We start from the raw sequence: 18,833 nt of genomic DNA, 5'->3' as shown, positions 1-18,833 counted from the left end.
TGTAACTTTTCTTTAAGTTCAGAATTTTTCAAAGTGAAAAGCTGTCCCCACCTCAGATCAGATCTACCAAATGTGGGTAAGAGGGCAGATTCCACATTCACCTGCATTTCAGATAGATCTTCCATTGATTTTTATGCATACCCGTTATAGATGACTTGAATAGAAGTATATAATGTATTTTTATTTTAGTCTTTATAAGGGTAGAGCTAGAAAAATCTCCATATCTTGATTATATGACAGAGTTTAATAACCTTGAATTAATGGATTTAAACCCATTAAGTCCTTATATAGCTCAACAGTCCTTTTCATGGTCTTCCTCAGTTTTCTTCAAGTCTATTAATATCTTCATGTAAATGGCTTTAAAAGTTATTGTGAAGAATATGGCGTTGTGGTTGACTCTGAGAAGGCCATCTAATTTTAGATCTCAGGTGAGTAGAAAAATGTATCTCAACGCTAAAAAAGTATGTTCTTTGTTGCCATGCAAAACTTGTGTGTGTTTTAGATCTTTAACTCATTTATTACTTCTTACTACTAATTAGTAAGCACATGAAAATGTGGTGAGTGCAGCATTCAAGGGCCAAACTCTGCTTTAGGCTAAAGTGGTTTTATGATAAGAGAGTGTCATAATCCAAAATTCAGTAAAAATCCAGACTCAAAATCCAGATCCCCATTGCATGCAACCCTAAAGCAGAGTTTGACCCTTGATGATTTCCTCTTAAGAGACTCTGGAAATCCCCCACAGCATGTAGCAGCAGTGCCAACCCTAAAGAAAACACTCAACAATTAGGTGTAAATTGTTGATTGATTTCACCCTGTAACTGACTGATTTCACTTTAAAGACTCAAATGAAATTAAATGGTTCCATTTCTGATTTAGTATTTTCTTCAGTTCCTTAGATCTCAGCAGATTTTTGGAGATCTCAGTAGGTTTTGGATGAGCCAGTAAGGATCTCTGACTTCCATTCTCAGAAAATGTCTGGCATTACCTCAAATCTAGATTTCAGCATTACAAGAGAATAGATAGCACCACTAGACTGAGGACCAGGTCCATTTTGTTATCTTGGTATTAGTTTTTGTCACAGTTCCTGATAAAACAATTTTCAAACAAACAAACAAATAAATAGATGGTTTTAAAAAGACATTATTTAGAACCGACTATCGTATCAAATATGACATACAAATATAGAAAATTAAGTCAGTTTTTCTAGTTTTCGGACTTTAGATTGCTACTCTGAATCATTGAGAAAATGTTTTCCTATTTGTGATATCTTGCAGCATGAGTATGATTGTATTTTAAAGTTAAATGACTATATTATTTTGTTTTTACCAAAGGGCCTGGGATAGGGTTACAACTGAAAGCCTCTGGAGCTTAAAGAATTATGCAGTTTCCTCAAGGAGTAAGAGTTGTATTGCTCTCAATTTCAATAAATCATTCATTATGCATAAGGAATTAAAACTCGGTCTTTTTTTAAAAAAATTACCAATATAGATCAGGATCAAAGCCTCAAAGCAGCATGGAACTGTAGCTGTCAGATGCATCCATTTAAATTCCTGCGTTACGAGGAAAATTGCTACTCCTCAGCTATTATAGCTTTGCAAAAGTTTACAATGGTTTTGTCAGTCATTCTCACACCTATTAAAATCATTAGCATTATTTTAAAGAGAGCGAGAGAAGACCAGAAGCCGCGTGGTAAGAATGGAATTGGCTACTCCAGAGACATTTGCAAATGACACTACATGTCTTTTTCTCGCCCTGCACAATGTATGGTAAACCGGGTTTCCCGGGATGTGCTGGGTGGCCGACGTTTTCCCTATTAAGAGTTTTACGCTTTTAAGATAGCGGCTCTTTATTGTCAAATAAAATAGCCTTTTCCCACAGCTATTTAATCGGGCGGAACAACCTGATTTCCCCTGCAGTGCAGAACGTGGGCGTGCCTGCCTCTCCGGCACCAAGCACAGGCGGTGAAAGATGAGCTTGGTCCCGCTTGCCCCCGGGATAGCCCGGGGCGGCCAGCGAGGAGCGGGGCTCAGGCTCCCGCCTCCCGGTCCTGCCCCGCTTCCCCGGGCCGCCTCTGCTTCAGGGACGCGGAAACCCCGTAGGAGCAGGGTGGGAGGAGAACGCAGCTCGACCGCTGCTTGCTGCAATATTCTTCCGCCGCCGAGCAAAGAGTCCCAACCTTCCCCCACGGCCCTGGGATTTCCAGTGCCCCTGCAATATCTTGGAATAACCAACTTGGATTTTTCCACCGACTCGCTTAGAATATTTTCCGAGGTAAGAACACTAGGATCACAATTTTGAAGCCAACGAAGAACGACGAGAAAATTCCTCCGCAGAAAACGGGTTCCGGCCGCGAGCCTATAAAAAACGGGTGGCGGGGCCCCGCTGTCTTTTCAGTCGGGCGCTGAGTGGTTTTTCGGAACATGTCTGGTGGCTCCGCGGATTATAACAGGTATGGCGTATTTTCGGTGGTGGTGTTTTCGTGGTGAAGGTCATGGGGCGCTAGAGGAGATTGGAGTAGCTGGCGTGAGGAAGGGAACTCCAGATTCATAGGCATTTCCTTGGGGTCGGGTACCCTTGCCTTTTCGAGAATCTAATTTGATGGTTAGAGCCTCGGATTGCGGGGAGACGTGATAAGGGTATGAAAACGGAGTGGTTAGAGGGTGTGTTTTCTTCCCCAAGATCCTTTAAAATTTCGACCCTTCCTCTGCCCGTACGGAGCCCGGCATTTAAAGCCGTGGTGTAGTCCGCATTCGGTAGTGTAACTGGGGCCCGAAGCTTTATTTGCGGCCAACGGCGCGACTTAGTGCTAGACTGTAGGTGGTGGGGGGAGGGTGACAGCGGCGGTCACTCGCCATGGCCAGAAGGCGCGCTGGGACCGGGCCGGCGGCAACCGGGGCCCGGCGAACCGTTGGCATAGCTCTCCGGGCCTAGGCCCGCGTCAATCATCGGCTTGCGCAGAGTAAGGGGCGGAGCTCAGCGCGTGGAGCTCTCGCGAGACGGGAGCACCTGGCGCACGGGTTAGGGGAGGAGGGCCGGCGTCCGTGGGGCTTTCTGCGTGTCCCTGGTTCTCAACTCTTGGGCAGGCGCGTAGTATATCGGGCCCTGCACCATCAGCTTTTGCTCTTTTACTGGGATGTGTACACGTGTTGGAGGAGGGTAACCTGATGAGATTAGACACGTGCTGGGGGAGGGTAACCTGATGAGATTGGTTGTAAAGAGCTGTCCTCCTAATGTACAGTTAGGATGTCTTGGGAAAGGGATATGTTTTTTAACTGTAGTGGTCTTGTTTGCAGAGAACATGGCGGCCCAGAGGGAATGGACCCCGATGGTGTCATCGAGGTAAGAAATATGTGTGGATTTTGAAACTCTGGAAAGGTGAGTTTGTTCATCCTATTTATTCCCCACCCTTTTTTTTTTTTTTTAAATTTATAGAGCAACTGGAATGAAATTGTTGATAACTTTGACGATATGAACTTAAAGGAGTCTCTACTACGGGGCATCTATGCTTATGGTTTTGAGAAGCCTTCAGCTATTCAGCAGAGAGCTATTATTCCTTGTATTAAAGGTAAAAGAACTCAGCACTTTTTAAAAACGATTCAGTTTTACATAGACCTGGACCATTAAAAGGGAAAATAACTTCTGGGGGACTAGCACCTGTTTGTATTCCTTAAAGTGAAATGATGGCAATCATCTTTCGGGACTGACCTGAAATGAAGAGAATACTCATTGCTGATCACTTAATTATTTGGGCATAGTTCATGTTCCAAATGGAATACATGGTGTGAACTAGAAGTGACGGTTTGGTGTGGGATCGGTAAATATGTATCCTACTTTTTTTAGGGTATGATGTGATTGCTCAAGCTCAGTCAGGTACTGGCAAGACAGCCACATTTGCTATTTCCATCCTGCAACAGTTGGAGATTGAGTTCAAGGAGACCCAAGCACTAGTATTGGCCCCCACCAGAGAACTGGCTCAACAGGTATTGATAGTGTAGTTCAAAAAAACTGCTTGCGTGTTGCATAGGTTTCAGGTTTCACAACTGTGAAGAATTTAAAACAGTATAAATTGGTCCTATGAGAGCCCTCCTTTTAACTGTCCATGCATGCAGGGAGTTTTTGTTGAAAGTTAAATAGGAACTGGGTATGCAGGTATGGTTTGCAGGGTTGTATAAAATGGACAAATCAAAAAGCTTTATTTCTGTTTAGGGTGGACTAGATTTGTTCCCATTTTTAAGTTTGAATGCAGTTGTGCAACATGAAAACTGCAGTGACATGTTATTTGACTGTCTCAGTAGTTTGTGATGCATCTGTTGCATGATGTTTTCAAAGCTCATTGCTATTGGCTTTGAAGTAAACTTTGCTGATAAAACTGTAGGCATTACCCTGTGGGAAAAGTAAAGTATCTTGTCCTAGCTGTAATTGCAGAGCTTGATCAACTATTTACACCTTCTTACACAATGAAGAATAATAAAAAGAAATGTAGTTCTTAAACTAGCTGGTCTGGTACCTGGGGCAACAGGATCCCAAGTTTGACAAGGCACAAGAAAGATATTTTAAGAGAATTCTATCTTGAAGCAGTTAGATCAGTTTGCATCTTAAGCTTGGAAGTAGTTAAATGCTATGCATGCGTAAAGGCTGTTTGCAGACCAGATATTTGCCATTATGCTTTGGAATTTAGTCACAGTCTGTAATTCTGCTGAATAATAATTAAGGCTCTTGGCTTTTAGATCCAAAAGGTAATTCTGGCACTTGGAGACTACATGGGAGCAACTTGTCATGCCTGCATTGGTGGAACCAATGTTCGAAATGAAATGCAAAAACTGCAGGCTGAAGCACCACATATTGTTGTTGGTACACCAGGGAGAGTGTTTGATATGTTAAACAGAAGATATCTTTGTAAGTATTGCTGTTTAGAGAGCATAAGTTTTTTTTTACTATTAATGCATTTCATTAGTATCCCTGTGAAACTAGAGATGATAATGACTTTGTTTTTAATAGCTCCAAAATGGATCAAAATGTTTGTTTTGGATGAAGCAGATGAAATGTTGAGCCGAGGATTTAAGGATCAAATCTACGAGATTTTCCAAAAATTAAATACAAGTATTCAGGTGAGCTTTTATTTTTCTTCTGTAGCTGGAGATTAGGTTTATGCAGGTACTGTTAGAATACAACTGAAGTGTTCTATTGTCGTTTCCCCTGTTTAAAGTAATTGATGCATAACTACCTGTCTACTGCAATTCCTTAGCAAGACAGAGACGCTTGGTCTCAAACACGTAGAGTATTGTGATGGTTGTGCTAATTAACTGCTTGTGTGACATCATCATCATTGTCCTTTTAAGGTTGTGTTGCTTTCTGCCACTATGCCAACTGATGTGTTGGAAGTGACCAAAAAATTCATGAGAGATCCAATTCGAATTCTGGTGAAGAAGGAAGAATTGACCCTTGAAGGAATCAAACAGTTTTATATTAATGTTGAAAGAGAGGTAACTTGTCTAATTATTAAAATAAAAATGTAGCCAGGTTTTTTTGACCTTCTTGTATAAGCACTGTGCTAAAATTGCAGAAACTAGGATTACATCTTGGTCTTTGTGATAATGCTAGCAGAGTACACACAAGAAGAAAAGTAACTGCACTAGATTGTAAAGACTGGGGTGGACCTCTTTCTTAATGTCCAGTGTCCTTTGTCTTAAGATTTGGTGCAATATGTCTGTATACCAACCTGACAGTGAACTTCTAATGATTGTAAGTTAGAAATTTAATGATTGTTACCTTTCTCTTTGAAATACTGTAGGAATGGAAATTGGATACGCTTTGTGACTTGTACGAGACACTCACCATTACACAGGCTGTTATTTTTCTCAATACAAGGCGCAAGGTGGACTGGCTCACTGAGAAAATGCATGCCAGAGACTTCACAGTTTCCGCTTTGGTAAGGTGTTCTAATTTTGTAATGGTAATTACGATGTATTTTCATTAAAGCAGGATTTAGACTACAATATAGCTGTTAAGTGCTGTGTTGTCGTTCCCCCTGCTCAAAATAAAGTTGATTCTTTACTATACCTGTCTGCAGTGTTCTGTAGCAGCCAGGGACGCTTGGTTTCATACATGGTCAATAAAATTAAATATTGATTTGACTGGTGATTCTTGAATTAAGGTTTGTTAATTTGCAGCATGGTGATATGGACCAGAAGGAAAGAGATGTTATCATGAGGGAATTCCGATCAGGGTCAAGCCGTGTTCTGATCACTACTGACTTGTTGGTAAGTAAGTCTCTTATTGCTGTTTTTTATTCCTACCAAAAGGTGTTTTTGGGGGAAGGTTTATAAATAACCTTTACCAATTTGAGCTATTTGGGAGAGTAAAGACCACACTCCACAGTGAGCTGTATCACTAAACATATAGTTCACTACTATTTTGTGGCCTACATTACATAGGTGTCTAGATTTTTCAGTTAGAATTTAAACATTATACCATTATATTTCAGGCTCGTGGGATTGATGTGCAACAAGTGTCATTGGTTATAAACTATGATCTACCTACCAATCGTGAAAACTATATTCACAGGTGAGTAAATGGCACCTTATTACCTTACTGGTAAAATGAATTTATATTGCTTTTCTGTTGACTGATTTTGTCTGAAACTTAACCTCAAATCAGGGAATTGATTTAGTAAATAGACAATAAACTTGGTAGGATGTAATTAAAATTGTACTTGGGAAGATTGATCACACACAGTGGGAAAACAGTTGTGTAAATGTTGCCCAAATTGTGGGCTCATATGTACAGATTAGATTGCTTTAGATCTTTTGGTCTTAGTTTATTTTTGAGCTTTATTTTTAGTGATGCTCTTGTGTGTCCATGTGCTTTCTTGGTGATTCCTCTATAGTTGGGATTTTCATGGTGTCGTCTGGTAGCAATTTGAGCAGTCCCTGGTTTAGTTATAGTGGCTTTATCCCTAAGTAAATTGAATTGTACTTTGTTATATGATGTAAAAAAAGACTTTTTAAAAAATACAGGAGTCGATAGCAGCAGTTGATGGCGAGATGGCACTCAGAAACGGCGTTGACGTAATTTAGGACGTGGAATCATAAGCGAAACAGCACACTGTTTGAATAAAGAGCGAGTCGGTATTTATATTTGTTTTTCTTTTGTCATGATTATTTGATATTTTAAGTTGTTCCAGCCAAGGCATTTTTGTATAATAATAGTCTCTTAGGTGGTTTGTATTGTCTGGTTTCTATCAGGGAGGTAGAAAAGTTTGTTGGAGGTAAACACGTTTGAGTAATTTGAGTTATAACGTGTGAAACTGAGCAAAAAAGCAGTGATGAGTTTGGGTTACCATACCAAATACTTGTTTTCCCACTGGAAAAAGTTGTTTTAGACAGTAGTTAACCTTGCTTGCAGCATTTGTGTTTACAGTTTACAGTTCCAGAAGTGCGTCGAAATGGATTACATAACTGTTCTTTTTGTTTTATTCCTGGTGTTTACATCTGTCCCAGGCTGACATCTGCTCTTGGCTGGCCCACTTTGGTATGGGCCTTTTAATTTCACTACCCCAAACACAATACTGTCATCTGCTTTAAAAATAATGCTCAAGACACCTGATAAAATCTCATTTTGCAGCCAGACAAGCCTTGAATCCTTTTGCCACTAACTGCAAAGGAAGACTTCTTTCTCTAGATATTGATTAGCAGATAGTGCTCCAGTTAGAAGCACGAACTATAACCTTGATAAGTAAACAGCAGCTGATGGTTAACAAGTGGATCATCATGTTCAGTAGTTCACACAGTATGTGGGAAGTAACATTCTAATTGTTGATTTCTTTTCTTACACAGAATTGGCAGAGGGGGTCGATTTGGGAGGAAAGGTGTGGCTATAAACTTTGTTACTGAAGAAGACAAGAGGATTCTTCGTGACATTGAGACTTTCTACAACACTACAGTGGAGGAAATGCCTATGAATGTGGCTGACCTTATTTAATTCCTGGGATGAGATAGTTTTGAATGCAGTGCCCGCTGTTGCTGAATAGGCGATCACAACGTGCATTGTGCTTCTTTCTTTGGGAATTTTGAATCTTGTCTCAATGCTCATAACGGATCAGAAATACAGATTTCGTGAGCTCTTGTGAGGAAAGTCATTGGCTTTATCCTCTTTAGAGTTAGACTGTTGGGGTTGGGTATAAAAGATGGGGTCTGTAAAATCTTTTTTTCTTAGAAATTTATTTCCTAGTTATGTAGAAATGGTTGTATTAGATGTTCTCTATCATTTAATAATATACTTGTGGACTAAAAGATATAAGTGCTGTATAAAATCAGCCAATTATGTTAAACTAGCTTACCTGCCTTTATTGTGTTTGTCATTAGCCTGGAATAGAAAGGCCTTTAAAACTGATTTTTTTTAGAGAGCATTTGAATGCATTTTGTTTGGTATTGTATTTATTCAATAAAGTATTTAATTAGTGCTAAGTGTGAACTGGACCCTGTTGCTAAGCCCCAGCAAGCAATCATCCTAGGTAGGGTTAAAACCCCAGTAAAATTGCCATATTGCACATGTCTTAATGAAGTTTGAATGTTAAATAAATTGTACATTCACTTTAAAGGTGCTTTGGTCATTTTATTTACAAGAAATATGAATCAACAATTCTGAGTCAACTGCTGCATCACAGTAGCACAGAGGCTGATCAATTGCAGGTGTTCGTCAGCACCATCTGCTAAGCACTTATCTACTTCCTACGAGAAAAAAAAGTTTATTAAATTCCCTTTCTGGTATCTTTTGCTGAAATGTGCAAAAGTGCCTACTTACGGCAAGTTTTTCTGTAATGATGGACTTCTGTTTATCAGAAAGATTGTCATTTTCTACAATCACATCATGAAGTTGATTTACAAGCTGAGTTGCTGCATGACCCTCATCTATTAAGTCCTGTAACAGTAAAGTTGCCATTTAGTAAGATTTATTAATTTTCTCTTCCCCAAAGTCTGTAAAGTAACTTTACCTTTACCACAGCTTCTAGTTTGTCAAAAGAGCCACTCTGACATGCAGCAAATATTCCATCAATTGTCTCAGCTGGTATTACCTAAAAAGTTAAAATTGTATTTGGGGTGAAGACAATTTGGAATTTGGAATATCCACGCCTACGCATTCCATGCTAGGTTCACTGTGAGCAAGACGACATTCTATAGCAGCGGTTCCCAACCTTTTTGGTACCAGGTGCCAGTGCTCTTAACGAGAATCTAAGGCCTAATCTGAGAGTTGAGGTGGTAATGCTAGTGTTGGGAGTAGCTGCAAATACAGATGAAGCAGCATTCATACATCCGTGGCTCACCTTCTCTGTGGCTCAGTTCTAGGTCTGTGGGTTGGGGACTCCTGTTCTATAGCATAGGACATGAAGCACCAATCCCGATACTTTACAAAGTTGGGGTCTCTAAGCCTTAAGGCTTATGTTCTCAGAGATGGTCCAGAAAGCTATTAGACCTGAAACTGAGGTAACCGAGACCTCTGGCCTCGGCTATGCCAATAGTACTATGAAACCAATTTCATATACTAAATTGTGCATTTTGCTTTTAAAATCCATTAATGGCTCTAGTGAATATACAAAATTTCCTCAGCAGTGGTTAAAGTAGCTTGAAAAACAATTTTAAGGGGAAGTGACCTTTTTTCAAATAAAGATGCCACTAATGAGTGGTTTTAAAACCCATAATGCCAAGAAAATGGACGGGAACTAATGCTATTGGTTTTACTGTAGTGTGAAAAATGCCTTAGGAACTGTTTGGAAAGTAGTACTGATCCTGAGGTAAGGCCAAAGCCAGGTGTGGCACTCCATTTTCTATGAGCTGAATATGCATGCCCCTTGTTTATGTATGACCCTTTTTTAGAATAGATTTCTAACAACAGGGATATCTGTTAAATCTTTAACTGCCACATCCCTGAAACATTCAGTACTTGCAGGTTATTACACTGTTCCTAGCACAGTATTTGGCACTTGCTGTAGACTAAATGTACCATCCCTCTCATTTCATGTTAATACCTAAAATGATGGTATTTGGAGATGGGGTTATTGGGAGGTGACTAGGTTGTGAGAGTGGAACCCCTGTGAATGGGATTAGTGCCCTTATAGAAGGCCCCAGAGAATCCCTTCTGCCACAGGTGGAAGCAGTGAGATGAAGGCCATTTATGAATTAGGAGTCTATGATCTAGGAGGTGGGTCCTCACCAGACACGGAATCTGTGGGCACCTTGATCTTGAACTTCCCAGCCTCTGGAACTATAATTTTGTTGTTTATAAGCCATTCAGCCTATGGTATTTTGTTACAACAGCCTGAATGAACTAAGCATATAATAAGCATTCCATATGTACCTGTTGGGTGAAAATTTTCTAAAACCCATCTAAAAGAATTTCAGAATAACTAGTGTGCTTACCCCAGCAATATCTGTGATCACCTTCTCTGTGATCTCCTTCCCACCTGTTAATCGAGTAGCACTTTGAAGAAATGTAATGGCTTTTCTTAAGTCTCCTTCTGACACTTTAACAAGATAAGATACTCCCTGAAAAGAAAAAAAGTTTTTTTTACTGATGATCAATTAATTAAGGCTCTTTTAATAGAGTGAACAGCACTATTATTTTAGCAAAAATTTATTTTTGAGGGAATATTATCAGATCCATAGTAGCAAAATTCATGGAGAATAGCATCGGTCCAATGAGAAGCACAGTGTGAATGGAACTCTTGCCTTTGAAAGAAATTTGCAGAGACAAAGAGATGTTCCATACTTCTCATTCTCATTCTATTTTCTTGATTATATAAAGCAAAGACAATTCAAATTACGGTTATTGCTATAATGAGTAAGAGGCCTATATATTCTATCACTGTACCAGAATTTCATCATACCAAATTAATTTTTGAAGTGGAATAGTACCTAGACTAAAATTTTGTCATTATGGAGAGATTGTTGCATAATTTGCATACTATGTATAAAATCTGCCCCACTTCTGGGTCTGATATTGATAATAAAAATAACAAAGACTGAACCTGTAATTCCTAGACATTGAAACTGTTGCTCATTTAGCTTAACTTTAACTGAAGAATTGGCATCAGAAATTGAAACAGAAACAACACACACATAACTCATTTCAGGACTTCTTCTACAGGCATTCATTAGAGGAATTAGTAATTACCTCGTTGCTAATTTTGACATGTTCTTTACCGGCAATGTCTAATAATCGCTGCTGCTGAATTTTATCTGACAGAGGTTTGAAGCGGAATTTAGAACATCTAGAGGTCAGAGGTTCAATTATTCTGTAAAATATTAGAAAAAACATGCTAGTGTTTAAAGAATTTCCCCCAAAGAACTCATTTTTATCAAGAACAAAAGATTTGATGGAGAAATTAATGTAGCATTGAAGCATTTAAATTTTTTCTCTTCTTAATGGGGGTAATCAAAACAAGGCTGCCTAGCATCTATCTTCAGAATATACATACCGACTGACATAGTTACAGATAAGACAGAATCGGGTGGTTTTAGACTCTTTCTCCATGGTACGTCTTAAAGCTGCCTGAGCAGCTGAGGTCATAGAATCTGCTTCATCCAGAATCACAATCTTAAAAGGAGGACATGGCTTCCCACTGATTCAGAGAAACACAGAGGAATTATAATTCGCATATCGCAATCTAATTTTAGAACATATTCATCATCCTGACTAGAAACCCTGTGCCCATTAGGAATCACTTTTCACCCAACTTTCAGCCATAGGCAATCATGAATTTTTACTTTGTTTCCACAGATGTGCCTGGGTATTTCATGTGCTCTGGATATTTCATATAAACGAAATCTTATGATGTCAACATTAATATGTTGTTTTGTTACTGGCTTTTTTCACTTAGCATAATGTTTTCAAGATTCATCCCTTTTGTAGTATGTTATTACTTCATTCCTTTTTATTGCTAAATAATATGCCAAATAGATATACTGCATTTTATTAGTCCATTCATTAGCTAATGGGTATTCTGGGTTGGTTCCATGTTTGACCATTATGAATAGTGCTGTTAGTTCCATGTTTGACCATTATGAATAGTGCTGTTATTTATAGGTATATACCCACAAGAAATGAACCATTATGAATAGTGCTGTTATTTATAGGTATATACCCACAAGAAATGAACATTTTCATTTCTTGTGGGTATATACTTAGGACTAGAAATTCTGGGTCATGTGGTAACTAACTCTATGTTTAACTTTTAGAGGAATTGCCAGACTTCTTAAAGTGGCTGCACTGTTTTATATTCCAACTAGCAATGTGTAAGGGCTCCAATTGCTCCACATCCTTGCCAATACCTGTGTTATATTCCATCTTTTTGCTTATAACCATCGTAGTGAGTGTAAAGTGGTTTTGATTTGCATATCTCTAATGGCTAATGATGTTGATAAGCAAGTTTTCATGTGCTTATTGGCCAGTTGTATATCTTCCTGAGTAATGTCTATTCAGATCCTTTGCCCATTTTTAAATTGGGTTGTTTTTTTATTATTGAGTTGTCAGAGTTCTTTAAGTGCCTTATCAAATATATATATTGTCAATTCAAGGTGGATATCAAAAATTAGTCATTCACTTTCTACAAATTCTTAATGTGTGCTCTGATATAAATTTAAATATACAGCAAAAATTTAATCTTGGAACTTTGCCATCTAAAGAGTATAAGTAGTTGACTCAACATCCTTGTTTAACTCAGGGCAGTCCTATTTAATTATTAATAATACCTTCTCTTTCACTCTAAAAGCATTCCAGTTAGAACTTATATGCTCACCCTAATTATGAAATATACACTGAAGCTTAAGATATCTGACAAAACTTTATGACTCTATCACCAAACTATCAAATTTAATTAATACTCCTTAGACAAAATGTTAGTGAAAAACCCTTGATAGCGAAATAAAATTAGTAAGTATAAATAGAAAGGTCATTTCTGAGTTTAAAAATTTTAGATAAAAATATGACCTAACATGAAAAAGAAGTTGTAAATTTGGCAGAAACATGTATTTTCAACAAATACAATAACATGGTATGGAGAAGGGAGGGTGAGCTTACTTACTCTGAACGACTTCCTGATACAGTTAATTGAGCAAAATTCTTCACCTTCTCTCTAACTACTTGTATTCCACGTTCATCAGATGCATTTAACTCAAGAACTCTTAATCGAAAAAGTTCAGGCCTATGTCAAAATAAAACAAATATGCAACATCATAGAACATATAAGTAACCCAGATTTAAACCACATTTTAACACTTGTACATTCTGCAGTAGTTTAAAATCCACCTCATAAATATGGATAAAAAGCAGTCACTTCTGTATTTTCTCTTTCGTAAAGGTATGCAGATAAAAATTTAAATCAATTTCCACTTAGGATTGTGTCATAAACATCTCGCTATGTCATCAGAACCACTTTAATAGCTATATGACATTCCATCCTATGACTGTGCCATCATGAATTTAATGACCTTCTATAGTTAGGCATTTAGTTTTAAATATGTTACAATTTTAAACAATGCTGCAATACAGCATACTCTGATTTTCATAGGGTAGCATGCAAGAAAAATTACTAGTTTAAAACATGAAGTTTTCTTTTAAGTGAGTTTTTGAGAAAATTATTTAAAGTAGCTCACTTTAGAGAAATATGACACATCAAAAGATTTTTTTCAAAAGATAATTAAAATAAATGGTGTACCCTGCCGAAGCACTGTTTTAAAAACTTCCTTCTAATTTTTCTACATATTTATATTTTTTAAATAAAAACAACAAAATTTAGATTTATTGCTTTTTTTCTTAAATAACAAGATATACTAAGTATTTTTTTCTGTGGGCATAAACATTTGGGAAGCTCTGCAAATATATTTTCTATTTTATAACCACATATATTCCACAAATTTTGACTTTATAATTAAAATAAGTTCTTTTCTATAAGGACAAGCATTATTTTTAAGAGGACATTTTAAAAGTTATACTCTGGACTGACCTACTCTAGAATAAATAATAAACTACTTAACAATTTTATTATGAGTACATTGCTAAGGCTGGTTCAGTTTGGGTCTAACTGAGTAGTATAATAATCAAAACAACTCTTATAATTTCCTTAAGAAACAAAAGTTGCTGTCTAAAATAATGTCAGGGTCATAGCAGCTTCACCTTTTGTCTCCCTTCACATTTCAATATAACTAATTATTCTTACATATTTGATGATTGCAGAGGTATCTAGTTATTTTCATATGTAGGATTTCAGATGTACCTTTTGGTCATAGCCTGATATAAAAATTCCAGATAAATTTAAGATCCTTTGCTATGTTGGTATATGTTGCATGGGTATCAGACCTGGGCTGATATATCTTTTCTAGGTAAAGGGCTCCTATACTATGGTTGGCTAACCCTGTCAAAAGTCGATCTAGCAAGAAGAATCTAAGAAGGTGGCTCAGAGATTTTTCTGCTGTACCTGGAATCATACTGCAGCAGCCACCACACACTCTGCTTATACTCAGGATGCTTGAGAGCAAGAAGCTGGCCTAGCCACTTCAGAGGCAGGGCCTGGGAAATCCAGAGGAAAAAGGAACTCAAGAACAAGTGGTGTGGGTTAGTGGCATCATACACAACAGATTCTATCACATGACATATGTGAACACAATCATTAAGAGTGATAAAACTATTGACATGACTAGAGATAGGTTGGGTCCTCTGGGCTCCAAAATAATAATGAAAATAAACTGCTAAAAAAATCAAAAGGCTCCCTATGTGCAGTACATCCAAATTTTGAATAAGGTTCAGAATGAAGTTTACAAAAGATGTGGGCAAGCTAATTCATTGGAGGGGAAGAACTGGAAGTGGGCCCACTGGATTAATTAAAAACTCAGAAACAAAAACAAACCCAACAACTTCAGAGAGAAACCAAATGCAAATTTTTAGAGAAAGAAAGGTAGTACCAGAGATTTTCAGTATCAAATCTAAAAAAAAAAAAAGAGACTTTAACTTACCCAAAAAGTTCCCTAGCTGCTGCCAAAATAGTGGATGTTTTTCCAGTTCCAGGTGGCCCGTAAAACAAGAGATTAGGGAGCTGTAGAAGTTAAATTTTATTTTAAAAATTGTGTTCTGGCACAAATAGGTAAAAATGATGGCTAAAAATATCTATGGAACAGTGCGATAACTTCCCTGAGAGGGCACATATATCTTAATACACAGATTTCTTAATATAACTGGTATCATAGTATTAAATTTAAATCTTGCTTCTTCACATAATACTATCACTTTTCCCCAAGATGTCTTTCTAATATTGTAAGCTGAATCATACTTATGATTGCTCTATACTTACTCTACTTAGGTGGAATTTCAAAACAAATTAGAAACTTTTTATTTCTGAAGGGAATCCCAGGCTTCTGTCAGTTCCCTATCTCACTCTTTTGCTTAGGATTGGGCAAGATTTTCTATTTTATAAAAATAGTTTACGGCCATGCCACCCTGAACAAGCCCGATCCCGTCTGATCTTGGAAGCTAAGCAGGGTCAGGCCTGGTTAGTACTTGGATGGAGGACCACCTAGGAAGATCAGGTGCTGTAGGTGTAAAAAAAAAAAAGGGGGACGGGGAGGATTGTAAACTGACAAGGTCCTTGCAATCTGTGAGGTCAATCAAGGGTTGCGTCGTCTAAAAAATAATAATAATAATAATAATAATAATAATAATAATAAACGTTGTTTAAAAAAAAAAATGCCAGTTGTTACAAAGAGTATAGATATAGACCAAAGGAGTAAATGGATTTGGCCAATACTGAGTAAAAAGGGGTGACAGGACATATTAGTGCTTTGGATGAGCTAAAGTTGCAAGAATAACAACATTTAAAAAACTAAGCATCTACTAAATGCCAGGCAGTGCTCCACATTACAATCATGTACCCTGTTGGGATACCTGCATATACCAGGGAGAATTCATTACAGAAAGAAAGGATAAAATAACTGGTATCTTCTTTTATACCTTCAGCCTAGTTAGCCTGGCTCCTTATCAAGCAGGCAACTGATCTCTGGTACAGATCAATAAATGTACTAAATTCTAATAAGCTGTTATGAAACAGTATATTCTTCCATGATTCAATGTAGGGAAATCATTGCACATACGAAATTAGGCAGTAGAGTTTATTTGCTTCCACTCTTGCCTAACCCTCCCCATTCCCATCCATTCATTCTTCACTCAAATCAGATGTCACTCTGCTTGCTACTTAAAACTATTCACTGGCTTCTCCATGTAGGAAAAAACAGACAAACAATCTATCTGCTTACCATAACCTACAAGGACATCCATAATCTGCCTACCACCTCTTACCTTTAGGCTCCAATTTACAATGGCCTCCAACAGCTAAGCACTTTATAGCCTACATATATGCTATCCCCCACAAGCTGGGGTGTGACTCCTTTATTCCGCCTAACTCCTACTCCAAGTCCGAAGCCTTCTCTGACCAATCTAAGTGGGTCTCCTTGCTTATTCTCTCATTAGTCTCTGTTGCACCTGATGCAATTAGCAATTTTTAAAATTATTTATTTAATGGTTGGGTTTAATTGTAAAATACTTGTCTACCTTACTAGATGGTAAGCTTAAGGTCAGGACCATATTTATTTTATTCGCATTTGTATTCTCAGCACCTCATGCAGTACTCAATATATGCCAAATAAATATATAGATTAATATAGTAATCAGAATACTATTACTGTTACATTGGTAACATATAGCTTAAGATATAAACTATGAGACTCACTAAAAAACAAAAACCAAAAAAACTCCTAGGCTTCATTTTTAAGGTCTATTACTTTGATCTGTGCATTCTTCAATATTTGTAATGATTCATCCAGGTTAACGATCAATATTGTAAATTATTTATAATAACTTAAATTTTTTAAAACACGGTAAAATTATTAAACCTTAATGTAACAATATGATATATACATACATATATATGGTAAATATACATATGGTACATTCAAGAGCTGTATGTGGATCACTATTTATTAGGGAAACAAATGAAAACCATAATGAAATATGACTTCACACTTGTTAGAATGGCTGTTATCAAAAAGACAAAAAATAAGCATTGGAGAGGATGTGGAGAAAAGGGAACTCTCATATACTGCTGGTAGAAATATAAATTGGTGTAGCCACTATGGAAAACAGTATGGAGGTTCTTTGAAAAATTAAGAACAGAACTACCATATGGTCTGATAATTTACCTGAAAAATATGAAAACGCTAATTCATAAAAATATATGTATACGTATGTTCACTGTAGCATTAGTTACAATAGCCAACACATGGAAGCAATCTAAGTGTCCACTGACGGATGACTGGATAAAGATGTGGTATATAAGTAAAATAAAATACTTTGGCCATTAAAAAAAAAAAAAGAAATATTGCCATTTGTGATGGATTTTGAAAGTATTATGCTAAATGAAATATGCCAGACAGAAAAGGACAAAAGCCATATGATTTCACTAGTGTAATATAAAACAAAAAGTAACAAACAGAACAAACAAAAACAAACTCAAAGACAACCGAATAGTGGTTACCAGGGGTAAGGGGGTTGTGGGGAGGGCAAATTAGGTAAAAGAAGTCAAATATATGGTTATGGAAGAAAATTAGATTGTGGGTAGTGAGCACACAGAGTATACAAATATCAAATTACAATGTGGTACACCAGAAATTTGTTATTGATCAGTGTTATCTCAATAAACTTAATTAAAAAAAGAAAAATGGAGTATTGTTCAGCCATAAAATACTAGGAAATCTTGCCGATTGTGACAACATGAACTTTGAAGGCACCATGCTAAGTTAAATAAGTCAGAAAGACAAATACTGTATGATTTCACTTATATGTGGAATAAAAAAAAAAATCTAACAGAAAAAGAGATCAGAATTGTGGTTACTAGAGGCAGGGATTGGAGGAAGGAAGTCAAAAGGTACAAATTTCCAGTTATGAAATAAATAAGCTCTAGGAATGTAATGTACAACATAACTATAGTTAGCACTACTGTATGATATATACAGAGTTGCTGAGAGTAAATTCTAAGAGTTCTCATCATAAGGAGAAAAAAATATATATATATTTTTTGTACCTAAATGAGATGATGGATACTAACCACTTACTATAGTAATCAATTCATAATACATGTAAGTCAAATCATTATGCTATATGCTCTACACTTATACAGTGAGGTAAGTCGATTATATCTCAATAAAACTGGGGGAGGAGAAGAACTGTAGGTGGAGTATCAGTCCTTAAAACTGATTTCTGGAAAAAAAACTTCAAAACTTTTTAAAGTAAATGAAAGAATTAATTTTCCTGTACTCTTTAGAATTAAAAAAATTACTTCACATTTTACAAAACTTAGTATGAAAAGAAATATTAAGCAAGCTGTTAAAAAAGCTTCTAAATTAGACGATATAAAGTCAAGAACTGGATCTTAATCCCACTACATTTACTTAAAGAATTGGGAATACTAGCGATTAAAATAAATCTTTATCCTGCAATCTGTGTAAATATTACTATGCAATTAGAATTCTATAATATTATAAAATTAAAAAGTAAACATTGGATTCAATCAAAACAAATAGTGGCAAATTTTTTTTTAAAATAGTTTTAGAAATACAACTTCAAAATATGTAGTGTTGTACTGTAATTCCAGGAAGAGAACAAAAGCAGCGGTAATCAAAAGAACCTTGTTGAGAGGTTCTTTTGGAGCCAGGTTGAGAGGAAGGAAGCAAATCTTATGAACAAAGGAAAAAACAAATCCCACTTTCATCTGCAACTTTTTCCCTTCCTTCACT

At 36.8% G+C, this 18,833-nt stretch overlaps 2 protein-coding genes, 4 non-coding genes and 1 pseudogene across 8 annotated transcripts in view; 6 read left to right on the top strand and 1 right to left on the bottom strand.

Annotated features, from left to right (window-relative positions):
- Window positions 1–2,251: 2,251 nt before the first annotated feature.
- On the top strand, window positions 2,252–8,598 carry EIF4A2 (eukaryotic translation initiation factor 4A2). 3 transcript variants are annotated; one of them, XR_002778190.1, is made up of 12 exons: window positions 2,253–2,449; window positions 3,294–3,339; window positions 3,433–3,565; window positions 3,841–3,980; window positions 4,728–4,896; window positions 4,999–5,108; window positions 5,340–5,483; window positions 5,792–5,929; window positions 6,171–6,260; window positions 6,485–6,564; window positions 7,017–7,123; window positions 7,836–8,598. XR_002778190.1 is itself a non-coding variant. In XM_011381903.2 (11 exons), the coding sequence occupies exons 1-11, from the start codon at window positions 2,421–2,423 to the stop codon at window positions 7,978–7,980; spliced, it is 1,224 nt and encodes a 407-aa protein (XP_011380205.1). In that variant the 5' UTR covers window positions 2,252–2,420; the 3' UTR covers window positions 7,981–8,598. The 3 variants fall into 3 exon arrangements, 1 of the variants encoding a protein (XP_011380205.1); XR_897169.2 differs by having other exon boundaries at window positions 7,017–7,127; XM_011381903.2 differs by lacking the exon at window positions 7,017–7,123 and having other exon boundaries at window positions 2,252–2,449.
- On the top strand, window positions 3,671–3,739 carry LOC111734415. The gene has a single exon (XR_002778443.1). It is a non-coding gene; the product is annotated as a small nucleolar RNA SNORD2 (small nucleolar RNA).
- Window positions 5,530–5,707, top strand: LOC111734402. Its single transcript, XR_002778439.1, has one exon. It is a non-coding gene; the product is annotated as a small nucleolar RNA SNORA81 (small nucleolar RNA).
- LOC111734384 lies at window positions 5,977–6,107 on the top strand. The gene has a single exon (XR_002778429.1). It is a non-coding gene; the product is annotated as a small nucleolar RNA SNORA63 (small nucleolar RNA).
- Window positions 6,293–6,428, top strand: LOC111734391. Its single transcript, XR_002778432.1, has one exon. It is a non-coding gene; the product is annotated as a small nucleolar RNA SNORA4 (small nucleolar RNA).
- RFC4 (replication factor C subunit 4) overlaps window positions 8,593–18,833 on the bottom strand; it is a 14,277-nt gene continuing 4,036 nt past the window's right edge. The window contains exons 3-12 of the mRNA XM_023525598.1: window positions 16,719–16,770; window positions 15,628–15,663; window positions 15,006–15,085; window positions 13,079–13,198; window positions 11,474–11,617; window positions 11,170–11,290; window positions 10,416–10,541; window positions 8,993–9,073; window positions 8,803–8,919; window positions 8,593–8,729 (exon numbers count right to left, since the gene is read on the bottom strand). Of these exons, the coding sequence (XP_023381366.1) occupies window positions 8,634–8,729; window positions 8,803–8,919; window positions 8,993–9,073; window positions 10,416–10,541; window positions 11,170–11,290; window positions 11,474–11,617; window positions 13,079–13,198; window positions 15,006–15,085; window positions 15,628–15,663; window positions 16,719–16,770 (973 nt within the window). The 3' untranslated portion in view covers window positions 8,593–8,633. The remainder of the gene's footprint in view (window positions 8,730–8,802; window positions 8,920–8,992; window positions 9,074–10,415; window positions 10,542–11,169; window positions 11,291–11,473; window positions 11,618–13,078; window positions 13,199–15,005; window positions 15,086–15,627; window positions 15,664–16,718; window positions 16,771–18,833) is intronic.
- LOC111734482 lies at window positions 15,469–15,587 on the top strand (annotated as a pseudogene).

The sequence above is a fragment of the Pteropus vampyrus genome, unplaced genomic scaffold, assembly GCF_000151845.1.
Source record: "Pteropus vampyrus isolate Shadow unplaced genomic scaffold, Pvam_2.0 Scaffold14, whole genome shotgun sequence".
In the NCBI taxonomy this organism is placed as follows: domain Eukaryota; kingdom Metazoa; phylum Chordata; class Mammalia; order Chiroptera; family Pteropodidae; genus Pteropus; species Pteropus vampyrus.
This window is presented reverse-complemented; position numbering and strand designations above follow the sequence as displayed.